Source organism: Sorex fumeus, unplaced genomic scaffold, assembly GCF_029834395.1.
Source record: "Sorex fumeus unplaced genomic scaffold, SorFum_2.1 ptg000098l, whole genome shotgun sequence".
In the NCBI taxonomy this organism is placed as follows: domain Eukaryota; kingdom Metazoa; phylum Chordata; class Mammalia; order Eulipotyphla; family Soricidae; genus Sorex; species Sorex fumeus.
In genome coordinates this window covers 40,897,161-40,924,203 of record NW_026606155.1, presented here as the reverse complement: position 1 = coordinate 40,924,203, position 27,043 = coordinate 40,897,161, and the positions used below count along the sequence as shown (strand labels likewise).

The window sequence follows — 27,043 nt, the reverse complement described above, 5'->3', positions numbered from 1 at the left end:
AGGGAATGCCCTGCCAGAGGCAGGGTGGGATAGGGGGGATGGGGGTGGGAGGGATACTGGGATCCATGGTGGTGGAAGGTGGGCACTGGCGGAGGGATGGGTATTTGATCATTGTATAATTGAAACCCAAGCACAAAAATTTGTAAGTCCACAACTGTACCTCATGGTGCTGGAGCAATAGCACAGTGGTAGGGCGTTTGCCTTGCACGCAGCCAACATGGCCGACCCGAGTTCGATTCCTCCGCCCCTCTCGGAGAGCCCGGCAAGCTACCGAGAGTATCTTGCCTGCACGGCAGAGCCTGGCAAGCTCCCCATGACGTATTTGATATGCCAAACACAGTAACAAAAAAAATTAATAAAAAAATAGTGATTTTCTTTTTAAAAAAGGTTGAATACAAGTTGTTGAAAAAGGCAAGCTTTTCTGGATAGCTACCTGCAAAAACATGAACTATGACCTCTGTCTAACATCAAACACAAATGTCAAATAAAAGTGGATCTCAAGATCAGACACGAATCCATAAGAAACATGGAGGAAAATGTAGGTGGAACCCTCCATGACATTGAAGCTGAAAGCATCTTTAAGGATGAAACACCACTGACCAAGCAAGTGGAAACAAACATAAACAAATGGGACTACGTCAAACTAAGAAGCTTCTGCACCTCAAAAGAAACAGTGACCAATATACAGAGAGAGTCCACAGAGTGGGAAAGAATATTTAACCAATACCCATCTGATAAGGGATTAATATCCAAGATATACAAGACACTAGTAGAATTGTACAAGAAAAAATAAAACCTCCAACCCCATCAAAAAAGTGGGGAGAAGAAATGAACAAAGCTTCCTCAAAAAAGAAATACAAACGGTCAAAAGGCACATGAAAAAATGCTCCACATCACTAATCATCAGGGAGATGCAAATCAAAACAACAATGAGATATCATCTCACACCACAAAGACTGACGCACATTCAAAAGAACAAAAGCAACCAGTGCTGGCGTGGATGTGGCGAAAAAGGGACACTCTTTCACTGTTGGTGGGACTGCCGACTGGTCCAGCCTTTCTGGAAAACAATATGGTCATTCTTTCAAAACTTAGAAATTGAACTTTCATATGACCCTGTGATACTACTTCTGGGAATATATCCCAAGGGTGCAAAAAAACACAGTAGAAATGACTACACCTATATGTTCATTGCAGCACTGTTCACAATAGCCAAAACAGCCCAAGGGACAGAGAACAGATGACTGGTTAAAGAAACTCTGGTACATCTACACAATGGAATGCCATGCAGCTGTTAGGAGAGATGAAGTCATGAAATTTTCTTATAAGTGGATAGACATGGAGTATATCATGCTAAGTGCAATGAATCAGAAAGAGAGGGACATACATAGAAGGACTGCACTCATATTTGGAATATAAAATAACATGAGACTGACACCCAAGGACAGTAGACACAGGACCAGGAATATTGCTCCATAGTTGGAAGCATGCCTCATGAGCTGGGGTAGAATGCAGCTGGAATAGAGAAGGGATCACTAAGACAATGATGGTTGGAGGGATCGTTTGGGATGGGAGATGTGTGCTAAAAGTAGATAAAGGATCAAACTTGATAGCTCTCAGCATCTATATTGCAAACCATAATGCCCAAAAGGAGAGAGGGGGAGGGAAATTGTCTGAAGGCAGGGGGAAGATGGGAAATGGGGTATACTGGAGAGATTGGTGGTGGTGAATGTGCGCTGGTGGAGGGATGGGTGTTTGATCATTGTATGATTGCAACTCAAACATGGAGTGGAAAGCTTGTAACTGTATCTCACAGTGATTCAATAAAAAAAGAAATTAAAAATAAAAAATAGACAATGTTAAAAAAAAGCCAGCTTTCAAGTGTGTGTGTGTGTTTATATGTATGTGTATGTCACCGTTTCTTTCTTTATCCATTCATCTGTCACTGGACATTTGGGTTGTTTCCAGCTTGTGGTGACTGTAAATAGTGCTACAGTGAACATATGCCTATCTATATTTTTTCAAAGTAGTATATTTGTGCTCTCAAACTAGGTGCTAATTAGTGTCACTGTATCACATGATACTACATCAAGATTTGCTCAGCAGCCACACATGTCTGTTCTCAGGAGTCACATCTGGCGATGCTCAGGTCACCATATGTTGTACCAGTCTTTGAACAAGTTTTGTAGCTGTGGCTGCATATGAAGCAAGTGTCTTAATCCCATAATATCTCTCCAGCCCTCTTCAATCAATTTTTTGAGAAAGACTGCTTCTCATAGAAGGTGAACCTGTTTACATTTCCACCAACAGTGAATGAGAGGTTCCTTTTCACCACATCCTGACCAGCAGTATTCTAGCTAAAAAGGTAAAGCAAGTTCATTGTTGACCTCTTTATATTATAAATGCTCGAGACACATTTTATTTATAATTACTTTAAAATAGTAAGTTTTAGGAAAATGTTGATAACAAAATGTGTAAGCATTAATATAAGAAGTCATTTTCATCCCAACCATCATTGTGAGGTGATTTTGACAATTCCTGAGCAAGAGAAGGCTAGAAAAGATTTGGATAAGGGCTTCAAGTTCACATTCCTTATTCCCCTGTGAGTCAACTTCCAGAAATACCCAGAAAGCGAAGTGAGAACTTTTGTTTTGAGATTAGTTGTTTATTGTTAAAGCAACTCTTCAAATAGCCCTCATAAAATCATTTGGTGGTTCCTGCTAGCCATTTAAAATTGATTTCCCCCGAATTTTATTTTATTTAAGCACCATGAGTTGCATGGTTAGTTGTAGTTGAGTTTTTGACATACAATATCCCATCACTGATTCCCTGACCTTTGTCAACTTCCCTTCACCAGTGTTCCCAAGTTCCCTCTCCTACCCCCCACACCCACCCTATTAAATTGATTTTCATTCATTAGAATTTTTGTTTTCTATTCAGTTTATTCCTCAGTGTTGGACAAAAGTCCAACAAGGAAAAAATCTTAATATAGAAATATCCTACTCATAAAGAACATGGCTGTTACCAGGAGTATCATTACAAGTATGTTGGAAATGCAACAAAAGCGAAAGACAAGTATTTCGCTTATTCAGCACATTTCAAATAAGAAAAGATCCAGAAAATGGAAGGAGAATAAACTGATTTATTCTTCAAGAGAAACAAAGTTTCAAGATAAGTCTCCACTAAGGATGCTTCCAGGCCCCTCTAGGTGTTTCTCCATAGAGGCCATTTCCCTTGATCAGCCCATCTAGTGACCAACAGTCAAACCATGCCTTTGGCTTCACAGTCTGTTCCAGAAATTAGAGGATTCCCCAAAGGTCAGAGCTGAGGGCACATTGCTCAAACTAAACAGGAGAATGTAGAAACAGAAGGAACACAGAAAGACTCCATCAGGCTGTGCAATGCACATGCGAGGAAACCTGGAAGTAAGCCATAGCTTCCCATTAGGTTGAGAATAAAGGAAATTTCTTACACGCAACACCTCTGACATCTCTTCCCTCCTCATTGTGGTGAGCCAGAGTCAGCAATATAATTCCCAGGGGCATGGAAATGTCACTGAAGAAGCCAGATTTCCAGTCATTCCTATTGTCCAAACGAAGTTTGGAATTGCCCGGTGAAAGGCCCTCAAAGTGGGAGTCACTATTTCCAACCCCATTAAAACCTTTGTGCTTCACTAAAACCTTATTGGACAAGGACATACACCAAGTTGAAGGCAAGGAATATGGCAGATGTTTTCAAATGGAAGCCAAAACAGAAGGGGCAGACTACCTCTCTGATTTCATCCAAAAAAAAAAAAAAGGGGGTCAAGTGGGGAGGGAGTTGGGGAAACAAACTCTGCCCCATACCTGGGAGGGTACAAAACAAAAAACTGAAACCAAGTGAATAGACGAGCAGAGACAAGTCAAGCCAGGTTGCCAAGAGTAAATGGAACAGAGAATAGTTATTTTTTCCTTCTGCTTTGCTGAATCCTGCTTCGTTTGAAGAGCCACCAGACATTCCAGTACTTGACATTTCTTGGGGTAAACGTGGGGCTTCTCCAATTTATTTGACCAAATAAGTTGTAAGAAAAAGATGGGAGAGAAAAAGAGCAGGAGGTCAATCTGTGAACTTAAAGAGACTTAAAAAACATATCAATCAATGAACAATCTAAGAAGAAAATCAAGAACATGATTACATATATAATAGCATTAAAATTAATAACATAGGTAGACACAGAGGGTTTTTATGGCAGTGAAACTATTCTGTATGACAATACAATGGTGAAAGCCTGTCAATATACATTTGTACAAGCCAATTCACATCATGAGTGAAACCTAAAGTAAACTATGGACTTTGGGTAATAGTGACATATCCAGGTTCCACTTGAGTGGAAAATGTTGATAATGGAGAGGATATGCAAAGTGGGGACTTCTATATATACTTCTACCCAATTTTATTGTCAGCCTAAAACTTCTGGGGTTGTGTGTGTGTGTGTGTATTTTTGTGTGTGTGTGTGTTGGGTCACACCCAGCAATGAGCAAGGGTTACTCATGGCTCTGCACTCAGTAATCACTTCTGGTGGGCTTTGGGGACCATATGTGTGTAAATCAAGCACCCTATCTGCTGTATTATCACTCTGATACCTGGTTTCTTGTTGTTGTAGTAGTTGTTTACTTTTTTTAATGAACAAACTACCTTTCTCTACTAAAGAGAAAATACAGGAAGTAAGGTGCTGGCCTTGCATGTGGCTGTTACAGTCATAACCTAGGTTTGAATCTTGAATCTTTGACCCCACAGAAGGTCTCTTGAACACAAAGCCAAGAGTAGACCCTCAGCACTGCTGGGCATGGCATCAACAACTCATACCACCACCACCACCACCACCACCATACACACACACACACACACACACACACACACACACACACACACATACAGATACACACACACAACTGAACATTTTAAAAGAATAAAATCTTTAGGAACTAACTTAACTTGGGAGGTAAAATATTTATGCACTGAAACTTACAAAAGTGTGTGATAAAAGAAAAAAAACAGATAAAAGAAAAGAATTGATAAAAGAAACCAGAAACAACGTAAATAAATAGAAAGCTAGCCTGGATGGGAAAACTTAATATTTGCTTAAATGTTCATATGGCCCCAAATGATCTACATCTTTAAAGCCATCCTTATTGAAATCCCAATGACATGTTTCAGAAATAGAGGGGGGAAAAACAACCCAACAACTAAAATTCATGTGGAAGCCAAAGGGAAAACAAATAGTCCAAATATTAAGAAAAATGAAGCTGGAGTCCTCACACTTCCTAAAAATTTCAAAAGATATTACAAAGTTACAGTAATTAAAAACAGTGTAGTGGAATTATTAAAACAGACATGGGCTGGGGGCTGGAGTGTCAGTGGGTAGGGCGTTTGCCTTGCACGCAGCCAACCTGGGCTCGATTCCCAGCATCCCATATTGTCCCCTGAGCACCGCCAGGTGTAATTTCTGAGTGCAGAGCCAGGAGTAACCCCCGTGCATTGCCGAGTGTGACCCAAAAATGATAAAAATTAAAAAATAAAAAATAAACCAGACATGAACTGATGGAACTGAACTGGAAGACTAAGAACAAATCCACAAGCACATAGCCAATGATTCAGTGATTTTTGACAAAGATGTCACATCTACGCAATGCAGAAAGAAGTCTCTTCACAAGATATGTAAAGTGTCTTAAGTACACTTTACACCTCATTGCACAATTGCTAAAGTACAAATATCTACTAGCAGCTTTCACTAGGCTCCTTTTCCACCCACCCCCAACCCATGATGACCTCAGTCTAAGGACAGAGTTCAAGGGTTAGTTTCATTTGGCTTTATCTGTTCCCTTGATTTTTTTTTCTATATCCCAGATTTGAATGAGATCATCTAATATTTGTCTTCCTCCTTCTGTTTTGCTTAGCATGACACCCTCTAGTTCCATCCATCTTGCAAAAGACAAGATTTCATCTTTTCTTAGAGCCAAGTAATACTCCATTGTGTAAGTATACAACATTTTCTTTATCAAATCATCTGTTGTTAGACACTTGTTTCTAATGCAGATTATAGGGCTATTTTCATAACTTAGCTAGTGTAAATAGAGCTTCATTAAACAGTGTGCACAATCTGTTCAGATAATTGTTTTTATATTTTTTGGGTAGGTACCTAGAAGAACTGCTAAGTCATATGGCAAATATTTTATATATTTATATGTTATATATTTTATACATTTTAATATTTTAATAAATATACATCTCTTTTTATAGAGGCCAAACCAGTTTATGTTCCAACCAACAGTGAATAAAATTTCCTTTTTCTTCATATCCCCACTAATACTTGCTATTTCTGGCCTCACCTTTCACTGGTGATGTCTCACTGTTTTAATTTTCCTAATAATAAGAGATAATAAACTATTTTTATGTGTCTGTTGGATATCTGTATGCCTTCATTGGAGAAGTGTATATTTTCTGCACTTTTAATGGAGTTCTTGTTGAGTTTTATGAGTTCCTCATAGATCTTGGACATGAGTCCTTTGTGATATGTATGATTTGCATATATTTTCTCCTACTGGGTATGAATCTTTTTTACTTTCTTTCTCCTTGTCAGGGCTATGCCTATAGTCCTGGGGTGGTGGTATAGGGAACGATGTGTTAAGAACTGAATTTAAACATATACTGTATCACTTAAGATACATTTCCAACCCTTTCTTTTCATTTTAATAAATTTATTTTTGTGCAGAAACTTCTTAGTTTTGTGTAATTCCCATTTGTTTATTTTTTCTTTTGTTTTCTTAGTTGTTGGAATTAAATCCCTGAATTTATCACTGAAGCCAATATTGAGGAGTGCTTTGCCTATGTTTTCTTCACTGTATCTTGTTTCAGTTTGACATCCATACATGAAAAAAATATTTCTGAGTTAACTTTGTGCCAGGTGTGAATTAGTGAACCAGTTTCATCCCTTTGCATGCCACTATCCAGTTTTCCAATATTATTTATTTTCATTTCTTTATTTTTGGCTTGGAGGCCACTCACGGATGTGCTCAGGGCATATTCTGGGCTGTGCAGACAGTAATCACTTTTGGAAGGCTCAGGGAATTATAGGAGATGCTGAGGATAAAACCCAGGTCAACTACTTGGAAGACAAATGCTTACCAACTATGCTATCTCTCTGCAACACCTCCCCTCACCCCCACACAATTAGTTGAAGAGACATTTTTTCATCACTAATGACTCCTTTATCATAAATTAATTGTATGTATGTGTAAAGATCTCATTCTGGGCTCTCAATTCTGTGCTGTTTATCTGTGTCCTTCTAATTCTACTACTATTCTGTGTTGGCTACTAAAGCTTTATAGTATAAAAGGTAAAGGTAAGGTAAAGGCCCTCCCGTTGATCGTCGATTTGCTCGAGCGGGCCCAGTAACGTCTCCATTGGAGACTTTGTTGTTACTGCGTCTGGCATATCGAATACTCTCCGTAGCTTGCCGGGCTCTCCGAGAGGGGCAGAGGAATCGAACTTGGGTCGGCCATGTTGGCCGCTTGTAAGGCGAACGCCCTACCGCTGTGCTATCGAAGGATAGGGGTCAGAGTGATAGTAGAGCAGGTAGGGCACTTGCCTTGCATACACTGACACAGGTTTGATCCCTGACATCCCATATGATCCCCTGAGTACCACCAGGAGCATATTCCTGAGTGCAGAGCCAAGAATAGCCCCTGAAACCCCTGAACATTGCCAATTATGGCCCCCAAAAAATACCCCCCCAAAATTATGGATAAAATTATGTCTATCTGACATTTGCTTTGAAATAATCCAATAGAGATGGAAGATGTGAAGGAAGTAAGATAGCCATGAGTTAAAAAAAACTGAGACTGGGTGATGAGCATACACAGCTTGTGTGCTTGTGTACTATCTATTATTTTATATTTTCTTTTTGGTTTTCAAAATAAAGACAAAAATAAATGTAAAGATAGCACCTCTGAGAGTGTTGCAGTTGTCAGGTATAGAAACTTCATTTGAACTCATCTATTGATCCCGCTCCTCCTTGGCATCAGCAGAAGGAGCCTGTACCACCCTGATGTGTATAGGTATCCTGTATAGATGGACAATCTTCTCTGAAATCTTTGATGTTTGCCACTGCTCTTTCACCAAGTGACAAAACAAAGAAGACTAGTAGTGTTTGGTGGTTAACCTTGGGAGCAAAAACTTGGATTTATTTTAGTAGCTCAACATTTTGTTTCTGTTTTTTTATTTGGCACTTGTGAATTCTGGCTTGAAGAATGTTTTATTTTGGGGGTTAGATAGATAGTATAGTGGTTAGGGCACTTGCTTTCTATGTGGCAGGTGGCTGATCTAGGTTCTATTCCTGGCACCCATATGGTCCCCTGAACATTGCCAGGAATTATCCCTGAATGCAGAGCCAGAAGTAAATAAAATTATATAATTTATATTAATTTTAATGATATAGTAAAGTTGTTTTAACTATATATAAAAATTTTAAGACACATTAAAATTATATAATTTTCAGACAGAATTCCTAAATTAGAGTGATTAGTTGCTCTAATCCTTGACAGTCATTGGGATTCTTTAAGAAGTATGCAACCTATAAGTGTATCAACACGGAAAGTATCAGGTTAAGTGAAATGAGTCAGAAAGAGAGGGACAGACATAGAAAGACTGTACTCATTTGTGGAATATAAAATAACAGAATAGAAAACTAACACCCAAGGAGAGTAAAGATAAGGGCCAGGAGGATTGCTCCATGGTTTGGAAGCCAGCCTCACATGCTGGGGGAAAAGGCAACTCAGATAGAAAAGGGACCACCAAGTTAAGGATGCTTGAAGGGCCGGCTCGGGATGGGAGATGCGTGCTGAACGTAGACTATAGACCAAACATGATGGCCACTTAATACCTGCATTGTAAACCACAACACCTTAAAGGAGGGAGAGAGTAAAAGGGAATGTTGCTGCCAAAGAGGGAAGGGGTTGGGGAACTGGGGGAGAGGGATACTGGGAACATTGGTGGTGGAGAATGGGCACTGGTGGAGGGGTGGGTACTCAATTATTGTATGACTGAAATGTGAGCATGAAAGTTTGTAAGTCTGTAACTGTACCTCATGGTGATTCATTAAAAAATAAATAAATAAGTAAATAAATAGAAAAGAGAAGTATGAAAACATTCCAGTGCCCCAGCACCTGTACATGTTGACAGTCAGAAGATGAGCGACCTCTGCCTCAGTGGAACAGGGAGTGGGTAGAGATCACCCAAAGAGAGAATCAGAAGTTGTCATGAAAGCACAGGACAGAAAAGAGGCAGCAAAATCTTTGCAACTGTGTGGAATTTATTTTATTTTATTTTATTTTAGAACTGTGATTTATATAGTTATTTATAGTTGAGTTTTAGACATATTTGTTCTAGCATCAACACCGTAACCCGTGTCAAATTTCCTTCACCAGGGTTCCCAAGTTTTCTCTTTTTTCCCCCAGTCTGCTACTTAGACAGGCACATTTTAAAGTTTGGTTGTTGCAGTATGCATTATGTAGAATTTCTGCCCAACATAGCTGTTCTGCAGAAGAGGGATGGAGGGACCACCTTTCTCGGCCCCAGCAGCACACCTCCCCAGCCCAACTCAGACGGCTGCAACTTCCTACATTTAGCTTAGGCGAACAGGACACGAGAACCACTCCAACTTGGCCTGATTTCCCCTGGCACCTCCAGACCTGAGCAGCACTGCACTGCAGGACCAGAGCACTGAACTTTCAGGCCTTCACAACCAGGTCAATCATCACTGGGAATGAACCCCAGGCCCCCCTCCACACATACAATCACCCAAAATAATTAAACCAGACTTCTAATTCTTACCCTAGATCTTCCTATCCCTATCCTGACAGGAAGGTGAGAATAATACCCAAATCAAATATGAAGGGAAATCAAGAACATGGGGCTAAATTTATAATGCCCCTGGGATTACTCTTCCAATAGTTTGTTGGCTGAGAGAAAATATAGTGATGGATATCAGTATCTCCACTAAAACAGAATAATTATATTTATTAATATAAATTTACTAATAGTTAAAAAAATACTACTTTCACAAGAACAAAGTTATAACATTTTAATAATTTAAATAGAATCAGCTGCAGGAATATACACACATACATTAAATTCAAACAACTTAATTAACAGTGTATTCAAATTCATCAAAGTCTTAAAAATTCCCCAAAGGGACTCAAGGCCATAAATACGAGAAAGTAATTTTGAAGTTCTATGGACCAGAGAACAGACAAGGGAATCACTTCACATTCACCAAGAAGAAAATAGCCTATTGACACATAAAACCTTTATGAGTATACTTATAGGGAATGTCAGAGCAAAGAGTCATTGAAAAGGAATACAATTAACCTCAGAAAGATGAATTTATATCTGACAATTTCTTTGGTCCTCTGAGTCATACCTGTTTTTACTTTTAAACACCAAGCATGAGTCAAGTACTTCATTCTACTTCTAAATGTCCAGACATTAAGCAAGATCATGCTTACATCAGGGTAGATTTTAAAAGGAAGTCAAAGTCAATCACAACTGGACTTTTGAAACTCCAAATATTGAAAAAATATAGAAAACAAAAGTAGAGGAGATTCTTTTATAAATCACCCTGACCATCTTGCCCATTATAAGTCAAGCAGCATCAAAGAAGCAGAGATAGGACTGCAAAATTTAAAGCAAGCACTATAGCTAATTTGTTTTACAGTATAGAACAAATGTGAAGAGTAAAACATCAACAAAAGAGATTTTGCCATGATGTCATTGTGTTCATAATTTTTATGGGAAAGTAGGGTTGTTGGTTTTTGTTGTTGGTTGGTTTGGTATAACTTGGCCACACTACACTGCTGGAGGAAATTTTAACATAACAATTGTAAGGCAACAGCTTCTTGGACTAAATGACTTCAACTACTTGAACAGCTAGACTGAAGACAAGAACACTTTGGACCACAAAATAAATCAGTAGAAGATTCTAGTATTTTCCCAGTAATTCCAGAAAATCACTGTGCACTCTCACGATACCAGCAAACATTAACTTTCACTTGACATTGGACATAGCTCATACTGCAGGGTACAGGTCATTTATCCTGCATTCTTTCACAATTGTGGGAGCTCAGGCTCTGCAGACCTGAAAGTTGGGGAGACACTTGCAAACATTTCTGGAAATTAGAAAAATATTAAATAAGTTAAAAAATAAATATTTGAGGCCATCTATAAGGAATGCACAAAGTAAACTCCCTAGCAATTCCTAAAGGTAAAAATATGAGGGCTAGTTATTTTCAGTGTTGATACTAAGACTTACAAAATAATGGCTTTATTAAAAAGGTAAAGGTACTATGACCTAAATGATTTGATATTCTCATCAAGGCACAGAGAGTTAAGTATTTAAATCCCTGTATGTTGACATGAGAATAGAGTCGTAAACAACTCCAGAAACTAATTCCCTGTACTTGAATTTTTTAAAGAATAAAAGGTAGAAGTGTGACTATTTTTAAACTCAGTGAAATACAAAACATTCTACCACCTTTTCTTGGTGACTAACATTAAACTGGATTGTTAAAATATAAATAAAACAACAACATCAAAGGGCCACAGGTGGTTTAATACGCATGATTGAAAGTGGAGCAACTGGACTTTGAATTGGGAGCGCAATGCTATACACCACAAATACATTATTTTACATACTATACCATTGGTGGGGGAGGGGTAGGAAAGAACCAGTGTATTGGCTGGTTCCCAACACGCCGATGAATCAGATGACTATATTATCCAAACAAAACTGATGATCTCTTCTCCCTTGAACTTTCGGGTTATCTGAGTGACAGTAGTTTTGTGCATATAACTTACACTTTTGGCAATTTACTTGAATGTTGCCACTAAAAGGTGGCAAGAAGAAAGTAGAGGGTACATCCTTTATTAATTATTTTGTTTGACTTGGTATAAATAATTAGTAAACACAATTAGTGGCAAGGAATAATGTTCACGTGTGTAACAACTAAAAAAACAGAACATCCAAACAAGTAAGACCAAACAACACTACTGGCGACAAGATCTGGAACGTCCCGGTCACACACTGGAGTTAGCTCCTAATGAGAGTCAGAAACTCCTCTCGAGTCTTTGGATCTTCCCGGAACACACCCAGCATGGTGCTGGTCACAGTTTTGCTGTTCATTTTCTGTACCCCTCGCATTACCATGCACATGTGTCTACAAAATAAGACAACAAAGGTTGATTGAAAGGGAGCAAACAATTCCTGGTTTGGTAATAAAAGTTGGCCCAAATATGATCAAAACTGAGTTCCTAGTTGCCAAGGTATCCAAATATCACTTCTTTGACAAATATACTTGAATAACATCCTTTGTGTTTCTTAGTCTCACAGCTGTAATCCACACAGGTGGTTAAGTCTCAAACATCTAGTAGGAAGGGGAAAGATGGAATTTTCATGCTGGGTGTCACCCATCATATGGGTGGCAATATAGAAGGGTCTCCAGAAATACCTAACTTCTGGATATAAAGCTATCTTGAATTCTCACTTGCTCCAACTTTCGACTGGAGACAGCAAGCACTCAGGTTGTTTGGGTACTCAGTGACACTGAAGTCTGCTCCTGTCCCCAGGCAGAGCCCTGGCACAGTAACCAAGACGCTTCTCAGTCTCCTAGGGAAATTGGGAAATATGGATGAGAACACTGCCCATAGGACATATGAGAGTCTCATCATAAGAGTTCTCAGTGCTCAGCTCTGGTTTTCAAATGTAACAGATGTTTACTTCAAACAACAACAAAATTCTACTTAGAGCAACAGTCACAGAAGAAACCCAGAGAAGACATAAAATACTACTAATCGCATGACTTAGAGTTCCTAAACAGACTTCCTACACCCCCACAAGCTCTGCCAAGAAATGCCCCTTCTGCAACCAGACTCCTGAGCCCCACCCCCTATCCCATTCCTAAGGGGCAAAGGGCTTTCAGACTCGGAGATGCCAAAGTGAGAGGGCTGATTGTGTGCCATCTCCTTTGAAGAAAAGCCAGCTGTACTCAGGATCAAATTCACACCACCTTATGACATCATTAAAACGAACTTACGTGGCTTCGACCACAACACCAACTCCAGCAGGCCGCAAGGCTTCTGTGATTGCTAAGGCGATTTGTTTCGTCAGTCGCTCCTGAACTGCAAATGTGACAAGAAGCTAGTTTCAGCAGCAGGCACACATGGGCAGATGGGACTTTTAACTGTCTCTCGGATATTTGAAATCTTAAAAAATGGGCTTCTGTGAGGCTTCAGAACCAAGATACACCAGTCTTGTCTTTTTAAAAACAATAACAACAACAAAAACAGTTGCTCTGTCAGGCCACAGGCAGCCCTTGTTCAAGTCCATCCCCAGCGGGGCACTTGATGAATCTGCATCACCCTTCAGCACCACAGGCAGCTGGCTACTGGCTCTCAGACATTCAGTAACACTATTGGTAATGAGCACTTCTATGGAGGTTGAGTAGAACAAAATAAAAGCTCACACAGGATTAACAAAGAAGCAACAGTAATTCAGTACAAATTTTTGTACTGAACTTCGAGCCATGTGAAAATCGATGACATTTAAATAATGCAGCAGTCATGCTGCATGAACAAGTCAGAATGCATTCAAGAGACCAGAGTGTTAGTCCAGTCAGTAGGGTGCTTGCCTTGCACATGGCCAACCCGGGTTCAATCCCCAGCATCCCGTATGGTCCCCCAAACAACACCAGGAGTAATTCCTGGGCGCAAAGCCAGTAGTAGTCCCTGAATATCAGTGGGTGTGACCCAAAAAGACAAAATAAGAAAAATAAAAATGTTTCCAGCACATGCTGGTTATTAAAAAAAAAAGAATTAATTCAAGCCCAGGGGCTGGAGCAAGGGTACTTGCCTTGCATGGAGCTGAATCAGGTTCAATTCCCAGCATCCCACAATGGTCTCCAAGCCCATTGTGAACCAGAGTGAACCCTGAGCACAGAGACAGGAGTAATCCCTAAGCACCACTGAGTGTGGCCCCAAAACAAAACAAAATAATACAAAAAAAGGATAAATTCAAGCACATTCACTCACAGGGCAAGTGGTGTGGCTTGGTGGTAGACTACTTGCTTTGCAGGTGTGAGGCCCTGAGTTTGATCCTTAAAAAAAAATCAGGACAAGGGTATTCACTGCAGCTTTGCATCTATTTGAAAGATAGCAAAGCCCCAATGCCCATCTGAGAATGGACTGATTAAATCAAGCCCCAGCATAGCCGTACATATGGAGGCTCACTGACCAGTGGAAAGAGGCAGTAACAAATATATAGGAAAATTTCTGAGTTTTGTTAAGTGATAGTCTTTATTGTTAACATAAACTAAATTGATTTTAAACTGCTGGTATATACATAAAAACGTGAAACAACATGCAAATACAAAAGAAAATCTCTTTCTGAAGGCTTGATATTAAAAAAAAATACACTCCCTGTTTTACTCCAATTCTATGCTTTACCCTGAAATAAGAATTAAAATTTTTTTCTTTAAAGAAAAGATGTTTTACTGTAAGCAGTTTGAAATTTACCTTGTAATCTTCTACTGTAGATTTCTACAATCCTAGGAAAGAAAGAATTGTTTTAGTTCATCATAAGTTGAAGTGACCTTAGTAAGCCTTCCTCCTAAGAATAAAGCAATTATAGAATATGGGTAAGACATTAATGCTTAAGGAAGAAAGTAGGAAGATCCCAGAACTACAGGGAAATGAGAAGTCTACCAACTCCCACACACTGCAGGGTCTCATGTCTCCAAGCAGTAGAACTACAGCACAAAGTTCACTTCAGAAAAACAAAATCAGGGCTTTTAAAATTCCTAAGTCATCGAATTGAGGCTAATCAAAATTAGAACATCAAGTGTTCTCATTAATTATATTGCTTAATCAGAGTTTAATTGAAGTTAAAAATAAAAGACTTTCTTAGTTAATAGCAGACCATCTTCAACTACCACACCAACTAAACCTTTAGGAAAATCAGATTAGAAAGGAATAGGAGTCTTGGCTTTGGAACTCTCAAATAGGTCTACGAAAGCACTCAGGCTGATTAATCCTGCCCTCCAATTAAAAGTCCACTGACCTCAGCTTATAACACCCTCTTGTCAAGGGCTGAATATTTCCTTTCCCACTATCTATCACACCAGTTGTGAAATCTAAAGAGGAATTCATGAATAACTCATGCAGGTATAATTCATGTTTTAAAAAAACAATTTAAGACCTGTCCTTGTAATCATGAATCTGAGTGTGTGGTCAAGGCTCCCGGTGCCTCTGAGGCAAGTGGGGGCTTTCCTAGCACATGCAGTCCAGATTGTCTGGCAACTGGCTCCTGAACACGTAACCTGTCACAAGAAATAAAGTCAGTGACAGGGACGTCAACCCATTTACCACTCACCCTCTAGGCAGGCGTACCCCGCAGCTTCTCTGCATTCTCAGTCACCATTCAATATTGAAAGAATATAGAATTAGATTTTTCTTTGTGAACAAAACCAGAGAAAAGGTGGCACTGATACTCAGCATGTATTCTAGAAATATTTTCAGCTATTACCTTCTCTACATTACACCCATCCTACGGCCTCAGTTATTGCCAGAATTTAAATGTAGAGCCAATTAGACCTTCGTTTTCCATGCCTCCTAAATTCTTAAATTTTGCTTGTCACTCTATACTGTGTTCTTTGGAATTTTGTCAGACTTTTCTTTCAGGTAACTTATTATTTGCAGCTGTGCCTAGTCTGTTTAATGTGAGCTTATATAATATTTTCCTGAGAACTCTGCCTCTTTAATAATTTGTTTCAGCTGAATTCTCACTGTGGCAGCTTTTATTTAACTTTCGGTGAACTCATGCTCCTTGAAATTTTATTTGTGGGAATTCTCTGAAAACTGAATAAAAACACATCACAGAACAAGTATTTGTTTCTGTGAATAGCTGAGAAGTCACCACCCTGGTGATATTTTGTTTTGTTTTGTTGTTTTCATCCATGCCCAGTGGTGCTTAGGGCTTACCCTTGGCTCAGCACTCAGTGGTCATTCTTGCTGGGGCTTAGAGGACCATTTCTGGTGCCAGGGATCAAGCCCAGGTTATCCACATGCAAGCAGGTACCCTATCAGTTGTACTATCTCTCTGGATTAAACATTCTAAAATTAAATTACTGACTTGGTTTATCTGGGGGAATCTCACAGGCAATGTAAAACTGGCCCCAAGCCCTTATGAATATATGCCCATGAGTTGTTTTTCTGGAACTTCTGAGAATAAAGTTTATGGGTTACATACGGTGGAGAGGCCAGAAACCTAATTTTGGCTCCTTTGCTAACTTCTACTTCCCCGGTGTGTGAAATTTTTATACATGTTATATCTTTGGCTGCTATGACAAGAGGGATATCATTACAGTCTATAGTCCTGGAATCTGTAGTTCTAAAAAAACCAACAAAACAAAAACAAAAGTCTTTTTGGACTACTGAAAGTGCTTATGAGACGATTGGCAATGGTGGGGATCGAACTGAGATCAGCTGCATGAAGGCAAATGCCTTATGCCCTGTACAATTTCTCTAGCCCTCTGGTTCCCAAAAAGGGTTTGATCTAAATCCTTTTTGTATTACTAGAGCAAATCTTACTGCGTCATGATGAAAATATATTAGCTTATGGAGGTTGGGTTTTTTGATATTCAAAATTCTTACAAATCGATTCATGAGTGAAATCAGTATATAATTTTGTTTTGGCTTTGAGGGTTATACCTGGTGATGTTCAGGGGTTACTCCTGGCTCTGCACTCAGGAATTACTCCTGGTCATGATCAGGGAAATATATGAGATGTTGGGAATAGAATCCGGATCAGCTGTATGCAAGGCAGAGGCCCTACCTATTGTACATCACTCCAGTCCCTCAGTCTATAATTTTTAAGACAAGTTATATTATGCTTTGTTATCATTGGTGTATGGTCATCAAATTAATTATATGTTTTCTCAGACTTTTCCATACTCTTGATTCATTTCTATAACATGGGAATTAGTGGTTACTTATTAAGTCTGGAAGAATGTCAATAAACTTGACTGGCTCTAGTGGTTAAAAAATATCTAAGTTTTCTAATTCTTGGTGCATTCCCTTCTCTTTCCGGTCCTTAAAATATATGTATAAATTAATATTTAAATATATATTTTGGGTTAGATAACCTATCATTCTTAGCCTATCTATCATATAGTATTTATCCTTCCAGCCAATTACACTTTATAGCAATCTAGAATGTGAGATTTTCAACTCAGGGATTTTGTAAGTCGGTCCTCTCCCAAACAGCAGAATATGCCGTGCTCCGAGCCTATTACTTGTGGGTTTATGCATTACCCATACCTAGAGGAATATCATTAAAATTCTGCTCAGCCCCATACTTGCAGCTCTGTTAACTCCTTCCAGGCCACAGCCGCCAGATCCTCTGAATTCAGAACTCTAAATGAGGCATTTCTGGGGCAACTGCTACACAAACTGTCACCTTCGGGGGGATAATCACTGGGTCCTGCATCTCTCCAGCAGCCCCAGCCCGGTGCCCTTTCACATTAGAGGTTCAATAAATAAATTAACCAACAAATAAATTGACCATATCTACCTCAAGGCCCTCTACTTCCCTGTTCAAGATTTAATTATGTTCGCTCAATTAGGCTAAGGCAAGAAAACCTTATACATGTTCAAGAGAGTTTCAGCAACAAAAGAGATTTTTGTTGAAACTAAGTTTATTCTACCAGAGTTAAACCTGATCAACTCACTCCTGGCATTTTCTTGTTACTTAAGGCTTAACTCTTTGATATTTGACTTCTCTGGCTCTGAAAGGTCATTCTTTTAAAAGCAAGCATATAATAAACTTCATGTACAAGATTAAAATGAGCAGTGAAGATTTGCTAGGATATTTAGTTTTATTACTCTTCATGCCCTAAATATTCTTACTTCAGTTTTTAAGGAAAATTTTAATTTTACCCATTTATTAGATCATTTATACAACTTACCCCCCCAAATACCCAAAAATAGCATATTTGGTTCTTTGATTTAGTATTTTCTTCTTTTTCTTAAGTTTTTTTAAAATTTATATAACAGTCCTCATGCCAATAATGAACTCCTCTGTATAGTTTCATAAAAGCTTAATTATTTGAGAATATTTTTCTCTCAGTAGTATACAACCAAGTAATCCTCTCTCTCCCCCAAGTCATCATTTATCCCGAAGACCTTACAAAATCAGTCTAGAATCTGTTTCCATAAAGTGTAATCCAACACAGCCAGCAGACTCTTCAAGGAAAGGCTGCTTACATTAAAAGCAAAGTCAGTGATCTGTCAAGGTTCTTTAAAAGTAACATTAAAACTATTCACTACCTTTAACATACTGACACACTTTGAACATATGGATAGAAGTTCTAGAAATTCTATCTAGGAAAGGCAAAAGTCTGACAACCTAGCTAGAAAAGAGAAGACAAAGGGAGGGGACCAGGGGAATGGGTTTGCATACCAGTGCAATAACTTTACTTAAACTGAAAACCACAAAAACAGTAACCAACTTTAGTAAAGATACTTTTATTGACTTTTTTATTATTTGGAAGTAGGTTACTAGGGAGGGATTACTAAGAGAAATAATAGCATAAATTGTCCCATTACCACAAATATTCTTCCTCAGCCACCCCGTGGCATTGAGTAGAGATCACTAAATAAAGGCAAGATGCTTCCATATTTGCATTTAAGAGACTGACAGGGCCAGAGAGATAACACAGGGGTCAGGCATCTGCCTTAAATGCAGCCAACCTGAGTTTGATCCCTACAGCACCACAGACGGTCCCCAAGTGCTGCTATGAGTTATCTCTGAGCATAAAACCCTGACTAATACTTCAATAACCGCAAGGTGTTCCCCACCCCACTAAGAAAGAGATAGGTATGCATCATAAAGAATAGATATAGCCAGTGTTGGCGAAGATATGGGGAAAAGAGACCTTCATCTACTCCTGGTGGGAATGTTGACTGAGTCCAGCCTTTTGGGAAAACAATATGAGCACTTGTCAAAAAACTAAGAATTAGGCTTCCATATGACCCAGCAATTACACTCTAGGCATCTACACCAAAGGCCTAAAAACTCTAATCCAAAATGGTATTTGCACACCTATGTTCATTGTAGCACTATTCACAATAGCCACAATCTGGAAACAAATCAACTGTCCAAGAACAGATTAATGGATTAAAAAAAAAAGTACATATGTACACAGAGGAATACTACTTGGCTATAAGAAAAGATGCAGTCTGCTGCTATGTGGATGGATCTGGAAGGTATCATGCTGAGTGAAGGTAGTCAGAAGGAGATGGACAGATCCAGAAAGTTATGTATATGAAAAGTTAGCTATCGCTCACATATGGAATAAAAAAAACAGTAAGGGAATAATAAATGAGCAAAGGCAATGAATCTGAGAACTGGTCTACAGAACTGAGCTTCCATTAGTGGGAGACAGGAGGAGTGGCAGGGTAGGAGTGGGGGTGTTTGACACTGAGACAATGATGGAAGGGAGGGGATACTCTAGTAGAAGATATGATGTTGGAATGTTTTATGTGTGTATCACTGTCACTGTCACGTCACTGTCATTCATTGATTTGCTCAGTAATGTCTGCATTCGTCATGTGTGTTATGTGTGTATAAAACCCTATATACAATATCTAAAATATTTTATGTTTTAAAACATAGTAAGAATAAAATTTGGGGGCTAGAGCGATAGCACAGCAGGCAAGGCGTTTGCCTTGCATACAGCCAACCTGGGTTCGATTCCCAGCATCCCATATAGTTCCCAAGCACCGCCAGGAGTGATTCCTCAGTGCTTGAGCCAGGAGTAACCCCTGTGCATTGCCAGGTGTGACCCAAAAAAAGCAAAAAAAAAAACAACACTAAATTTTATGGATATGAAATGGATAAAGAGAGATAGAGAGCACACATACACACAAGCCTTGCTGCAGTGAAACAAGTGTATCAGTAACATAATAACATTCTTTCCTAGTACCTCAACCTCCAGTAGTCAAATTGCTGAACAAGAATAAAGTGAAATCTGATGAAGTTCAAATTTCTCTCTTCTACCTACTTCCTTAGGATTTACTAATGGAAATGAGTGAATGGAAGTGAGCACAAAGAAAAAAGAATAGCTCTGGGGAGCAGCTGTCAGGTTACTGGGGGTCGTTTGTACAGATTCCAACACATAACTGAAAAAGATGTGAACCGTGATTTCAGAACTGCGTGAATCCAACTCACCAGTGAAGAAGAAGCAAGGACCATGCCAAGGATTAATCAAGCTGGTGTACAGATTGGGTCAAAAGACTCACTTCTTTCCATTTTGATATGGTCAGTAGAACCTTGATCCCATGGATCCAAAATAAGGTTGGATAAGGGACCTTTAACTGTATGTTTATTATCTATTTTTTTAAAATTTTGTCCTTGACATTCAACACCAAAGGCCTAAAAACTCTAATCCAAAATGGTATTTGCACACCTATGTTCATTGTAGCACTATTCACAATAGCCACAATCTGGAAACAAATCAACTGTCCAAGAACAGATTAATGGATTAAAAAAAAAGTACATATGTACACAGAGGAATACTACTTGGCTATAAGAAAAGATGCAGTCTGCTGCTATGTGGATGGATCTGGAAGGTATCATGCTGAGTGAAGGTAGTCAGAAGGAGATGGACAGATCCAGAAAGTTATGTATATGAAAAGTTAGCTATCGCTCACATATGGAATAAAAAAAAACAGTAAGGGAATAATAAATGAGCAAAGGCAATGAATCTGAGAACTGGTCTACAGAACTGAGCTTCCATTAGTGGGAGACAGGAGGAGTGGCAGGGTAGGAGTGAGGGTGTTTGACACTGAGACAATGTACACACACACACGTACACATACACACACACACACACACACACATATTTCCCCTTCACCCAACACTCATGGATTTTATTGAAAGAAAAAAATAATGTGGGGCTGGAGTGATGGCACAGTGAGTAGGGCATTTGCCTTGCACACGGCCAACCTGGGTTTGATCCCCAGCATCCCATATGGTCCTCTGAGCACCACCGGGAGTAATTCCTGAGTGCATGAGCCAAGAGTAACCCCTGTGCATCAGCAGGTGTGACCCAAAAAGCAAAAAAAAAAATGTAATTATCGAAAACATTTAAGGGCAACAAAATGTTGGTAACTAAAGTCTGTCAGAGATTCAGTCACCAACAAAGAACTCTGATGCTTAAGCTGTGGTCAGTGAAACACAGATGACTCTACCTATATTACCTCTTTCTAAAAATCAAATTAAATGGGAATAAAGGAATTTTTCAGATGTATGAATCCAGAGGACACGGAACAGAAAAGGAGACTGGAGCAGTAAGAAGTAACTAAGCAAGCATCATCTTAGAATTGGGCTCGGAGAGTTAAGAGAGGCACAGTCTTATGTGTGCAGAGACAAATCAGAAATTAACTGACTGGCCCTGCAGGACCCTAGAAAGGTGCTCAGAGTTGTCATATAACAAAAGGAAGGCAGGCTGAGAACTGGCATTCCAAACAGAGGTTTGGTTAAAAACATGTAAACTGCAATGCTATGAGACTGCTGCCCAGATTTCCTCTCTTATTCCTCCCTTGCTCATTAGTCATCCTTGTAGGACAGGGATGGGATAAACGCACCTCAGCTGCTTTTCTGTCAGTGATGTCTGTAGCAGAAAGGTCTGAAGTAAAACCTCACGGGTTAACTTACTGGTGAAAACAGAGCAAGAAGTAGGGGAGGAGGCAGGTAATGGGGGATACAGGCACTTGTATTTTAGACCCTATAAGTCTATTTGTCTCTGTAGCTTAAAGGGCAGGGGGACCCTCCCAATCAGTGCTGGTGGGGGGCAAGGGCCAGCCCCAGTAATACTCAGCCAATCGGGCTAGACTGATTCTATGCTTCGGCCTAATGCTCAGGGAGACATGTCGTATGAGAGATCAAAAATTGCAATGCGACTTGCAGTTATCATGCAGAGAGGAAGCATGCTAGCATTTTCACGGTGGAGAGGCAAATTCTATAGACTGCTTTCCTGCTCACTAGTTACAAGTTGTTGCTTACCTGGCAAGTTTGCTGAGGCCAAGGACTTGCTTGTTAGGAAGATAGCCAATATGGACCTTCAGAGAAGAGACAGATATCATGAGCCAGGCAAAAAGGCAGCACATTATTGTGACAAAGGAAATAACATAACACAATAGAGCAGCACTGTAGCACTGTCCTCCCATTGTTCATCGATTTTGCCTGGAGCGCGCACCAGTAACGTCTTCATTGTGAGACTTGTTTTTACTGGTTTTGGCATATTGAATACATCATGGGTAGCTTGCCAGGCTTTGCTGTGCGGGCGCAATACTCTCAGTAGCTTGCCAGGCTCTCTGAGAAGGGCGGAGGAATCAAACCCGGTTCCCCAGGTTGGCCACGTGCAAGGCAAACGCCCTACCCATTGTGCTATTGCTCCAGCCCAACATAATAGGATATAGTTAGATAATTCATCAAATGAAAATGTATCTTTAAAACACCAACAAGGTTTTTAGACATAGAAAATAAGTTTCTTCAGTAAGTATTTTAGAAGATACAAATGAATCAAAAAGGAAAACATAAATGGATGAGTTTATTAATAATACAATAAATTTGGGCCAGAGAGATGATACAGGGGTTAAGTACTATGTTTTGTGTGCAGCCAACCCCAGTTGGATTCCTGGCACAACATGATCGCCTCAAGTATCATCGGGTGCATCCTGAAGGCCCCTGGATACCACCACGCATGGCCTAGTAACCTCCAGCACTGCCACCTCGGATCCTGGGCCTCCCAAGCATCACTTGGGAGATTCCTCCCCCAAATTAAAAACATGATAAATTTGAAGTATAGCCATGGTATTTTCTGTGGTAAAGTTAAATTCTTGATACAATTCCTTAAAGCCTTTCCTCTATTGAGAGGAAGAAGACTCAAGAAAGTACAAATTATCCAGAAGCAACATTAAAATGTATCCAAGAAAGTGTCATTAGATGGCTTAAATCAGGGATGGGGATGTGACTCAGTGGTAGAGCACTAGTAGTGAACATTTGAGGTCCTGAGTTCAATTTCTTATACCATACAAAATAGATGGATGGATGGATAGATGGATGGATGGATGGATGGATGGATGAATGGATGGATGGATGGAATTTTAACTTTAAGTACTATAATTCCACACACCACGTGGTCTTGAAAATTCTACTCTTGGAGTGCCTGGAGTCATAGTACAGTGGAATAATACACTTGCCTTGCACATGGCTGACTTGGGTTCAATCCTCAGCACCCTATATGGTTCCCCAAACCCTTCCAAGAATGATCCCTGTGTGCAGTCAGAAGTAAGCCCTGAGAATAGCTGGTTGGGGCCCCAAAATAAAACAAAACCAAAATAATTATACTCTTGCGGCCAAAGAGATAAAACAGTGGGTAAGGTGCTTGCGTGCTTGCCTTACACTTGGCCAACCAAGGTTTCATTCCTGACATCCCAGATGGTTCCCCAAGCCCCACAAGGAGTGATCCTTAATTGCAGAGCCAGGAGTAAGCCCTGAACACTGCCAAGTATAGTCTAAAAGAAAATAAACAAAATAATGACATTAATCACCTAGATCTAATGTCTCTTAATCTGTTCAAGGATTGCTAACTTTTTAGGTAAACAGTAACTGGGAGTATATATACTTTAAAATTCTTATCTTGTACCAAGATTAGCACATCATATTTTATGGGGTATGAAGTAGAAGACAAAAAAGTCTTGATTAAAATGTGCGTGTGTGTGTGTGTATTCACAAAATGCTCAACCTGTAACATGTTAGTAATCTCTTATACAAGGGCTTAAGGGCTTAATGACTCCAGGGTGAGATACAGCAATCTTCACACACTTTCCACTAAGGAAACTTTTGGGGATCATTTTTAATAGATTATTCATAACAAGCAATACAAAATAAATTATTTTGGTCCTGCTTTGGGGGCTGGCTTTGGAGGAGGAGTGGAAAAATTCAAAATATGGTGGTGTGAAGGTATAATGGTGGTGGGATTGGTGTTGGAATATTGAATGTAATAAATTATTGTGAACTACTTTATAAAAATTAAATAAATAAATAAAATCCTTATCTTTTAGAGAGATATGCTGAAAGAAGTGAAAAATACATACATGTGTATTAATTATATGTTAAAATGTATGATATCTAGAATTTTCTTTTAAATAGTCTCATCAAGAACTATGCACAGGACCAGAGCATTAGTACAGCGGTTAGGGCATTTGCTTTGCATGCAGCCGACCCAGATTCAATCCCTGGCATCCCATATGGTCCCCCCAAGCAACACCAGGAATAATTCCTGAGTGTAGAGCCAGGAGTAACCACTGAGCATTGCTGGGTTACCAAAAAGGAAAAAAAAGAACTATACATAACAAGACTGATCCTAGGCTGATAGCTGTTGAAAGTGGTTGATAGGAACATGCAATGTTATATTAGTCTTCCTAATCTTAGATATATTTGAAAATTTCTAAAATCCTGAAAAGTTTTAAAAAGAGATACCACTATACACACACAATAGCACAAGTATCAAGTTATAACAAGTGTGTAAACAGGAACTCAGATGACAATATATGAAATACTGATACAACCTTAAAGATTTTATGAAAGTGTACAAAGTACAACTATTTTAGAAAACAAAAGGCTAGTATTAAATAAATTGAAAATTGGCACACCCTATAATGCTGCAATTCTGCTATAAGGTGCATTCCTAACAGAAATACTGTGCATGTACACCAAATGAATATTAAAATCAGTATTGTTTATAAAAGAAGAAAGGGTGGCGAGGACAGAGGTGGTGGTGATGGCGGGGAGATTGGCATAGAGGAGGGAGCAAGGAAGAGAACACAAATATCCACTAATAAAAGTTAAAAATAGTGGTATGTTTGTGTGATGTCATAATACCCAGCAGTGAAAATAAACAAACTACAACAGCAATAACAGAATGACTCTTGTAACGTGAAACAAAAGAAGCCAGACACAAAAGTCATGCTGTAGATTCTTTCTAGTGTTATGTAGTTGAAAAACAAACATACTAATCTATATGTTAGAAATCTAGATACCTGTGAAAAGAAAGGATGAGTTAGGGATTAGGAGAGCTTAAGGGAAACTCTAGGATACTAATGTACCAGTTATTCATTTATGAACAGGTAAGAAAAACCCCTTCATAATAAAGAATTTCATTACTTTATTATTTCCTATGTGAAATAATATGTGAAAATATGAAATAAATGCTAATAATTCGGCAACACATATACTAAAATGGAACGATACAGAGAAGATTAGCATGGCCCCTCACGCAAGGACAACACGCAAATTTGTGAAGCATTCCATAATTTTTTTTTAAGTCTACAACTGTACCTCATGGTGTCTCACTAATAAAAAAATAATAAAATTAAATTAAATTAAAAAAAAGAAATGTAGATGACATGGGGCTCGAGCATGCACAGCGGGTAGGGCACACGGCCAACCCGGGTTCGATTCCCAGCATCCCATATGGTCCTTCAAGTACTGCCAGGAGTAATTCCTGAGTGCATGAGCCGGGAGTAACCCCTGTGCAACACTGGGTGTGACCCAAAAAAGAAAAAAAAAGAAATTTAGGTGATGAGAATGCAGGTAATTATCATACCATTTCTTATAGGTCATATGGTTGCTAATTATTAATAAGAAATCAAAAATAAGTGCCAGAGCAAGAGCATAGTGGGTAGGGTGTTTGCCTTACACGTGGCTGACCCAGGTCTGATCACTGGCATTCCATATGGTCCCCCGAGCCCCACTAGGTATGATTCCTGAGCACAGAGCCAGGAGTAACCCCTGAGTACCAACAGGTGTAGCCCAAAACACAAAAGCAAAAGTCAAAATAAAATTTGGGACTAGGGACATAGATCAAATGCCAAAGTCCGGGCCTAGGATGTATAGCCACTATATTTGACCCCAACAGTACAAGGTCTGACAAGCATCTCTGGTAGTGACACCTAATAAAAAATAAAATTATGATTTATTGAGATAGGAAGAAAACACCTCTCAGTCCTAAATCCTTATATTCTCAAAAATATTTTTAATTATAAAAAACTAGATATCTATATTTTATCAGACTCACTTTTCCTAAAATAGAATAGCCTGAAAGCAAATTACATCAACTAATAATATAACTTTTGTCACAAGAAATTCTGCTATCATTACTTCTCATGTCATACTATATACAGCATATTTTAGGTCTGGACTTCTTAAACTTTATACACCAGCAGATAATTATAATTTTTTTTAATTTTAAGAAGTTAAACAGTATAAGAAGCTAAGTTTTAATTCAAATTACAGGGCAAGGTTGGTTTTGGTTTCTTTTGTTTTTTTCTGGATTTTGGGTCTTACCCAGCAATGCTCAGGGGTTATTCCTAGCTCTATTCATGAATTACTCCTACCAGTGCTCTAGGGACCGCATGGATGCCAGGGATCAAATCTGGGTCAGGAGCATGCAAGGCAAACACCTTACCTGCTGTACTATTTCTCCATCCCTGGGGCAAAGGTTTTTGAAACCTCCAGCAACTAATTAGAAAAACTATGTGGAGAGTCAAAGTGATAGTAGAGCAGGGAGGGTGCTTGCCTTGCACATTGCCAACTGGAGTTTTATCCTTAGCATTCCATATGTCCCATAAGTCCACCAGGAGTGAATCCTGAGTACAGAGCAGGAGTAAAACCTGAGTACCATCGGGTGTGGTTCAAAACCCAAACAAATTCTTGCAATTAAAAAAAGCTGCAACAAAATTTTTTAAAAATATGTGCTTTTTAACTAAATTATTTTAACCACTTAATGTGTTTAATATAAAATGCTTGTTCTGAAGGCATTCTATTACTTTGGTTTTGTTTGTTAACTTCGCGCTTTCATATTAAATTAAGAATAAATGTGCATAATTA

The 27,043-nt window shown here is 39.0% G+C and overlaps 1 protein-coding gene and 1 non-coding gene across 2 annotated transcripts in view; one reads left to right on the top strand and one right to left on the bottom strand.

The window, feature by feature from the left end:
* Positions 1–10,031: 10,031 nt before the first annotated feature.
* Positions 10,032–27,043, bottom strand: part of GCH1 (GTP cyclohydrolase 1) — a 47,691-nt gene continuing 30,679 nt past the window's right edge. Inside the window, exons 3-6 of the mRNA XM_056134252.1 lie at positions 22,154–22,209; positions 14,605–14,636; positions 13,128–13,212; positions 10,032–12,251 (exon numbers count right to left, since the gene is read on the bottom strand). Of these exons, the coding sequence (XP_055990227.1) occupies positions 12,125–12,251; positions 13,128–13,212; positions 14,605–14,636; positions 22,154–22,209 (300 nt within the window). The 3' untranslated portion in view covers positions 10,032–12,124. The remainder of the gene's footprint in view (positions 12,252–13,127; positions 13,213–14,604; positions 14,637–22,153; positions 22,210–27,043) is intronic.
* Positions 25,363–25,471, top strand: LOC130042177 (U6 spliceosomal RNA). The gene has a single exon (XR_008795149.1). It is a non-coding gene; the product is annotated as a U6 spliceosomal RNA (small nuclear RNA).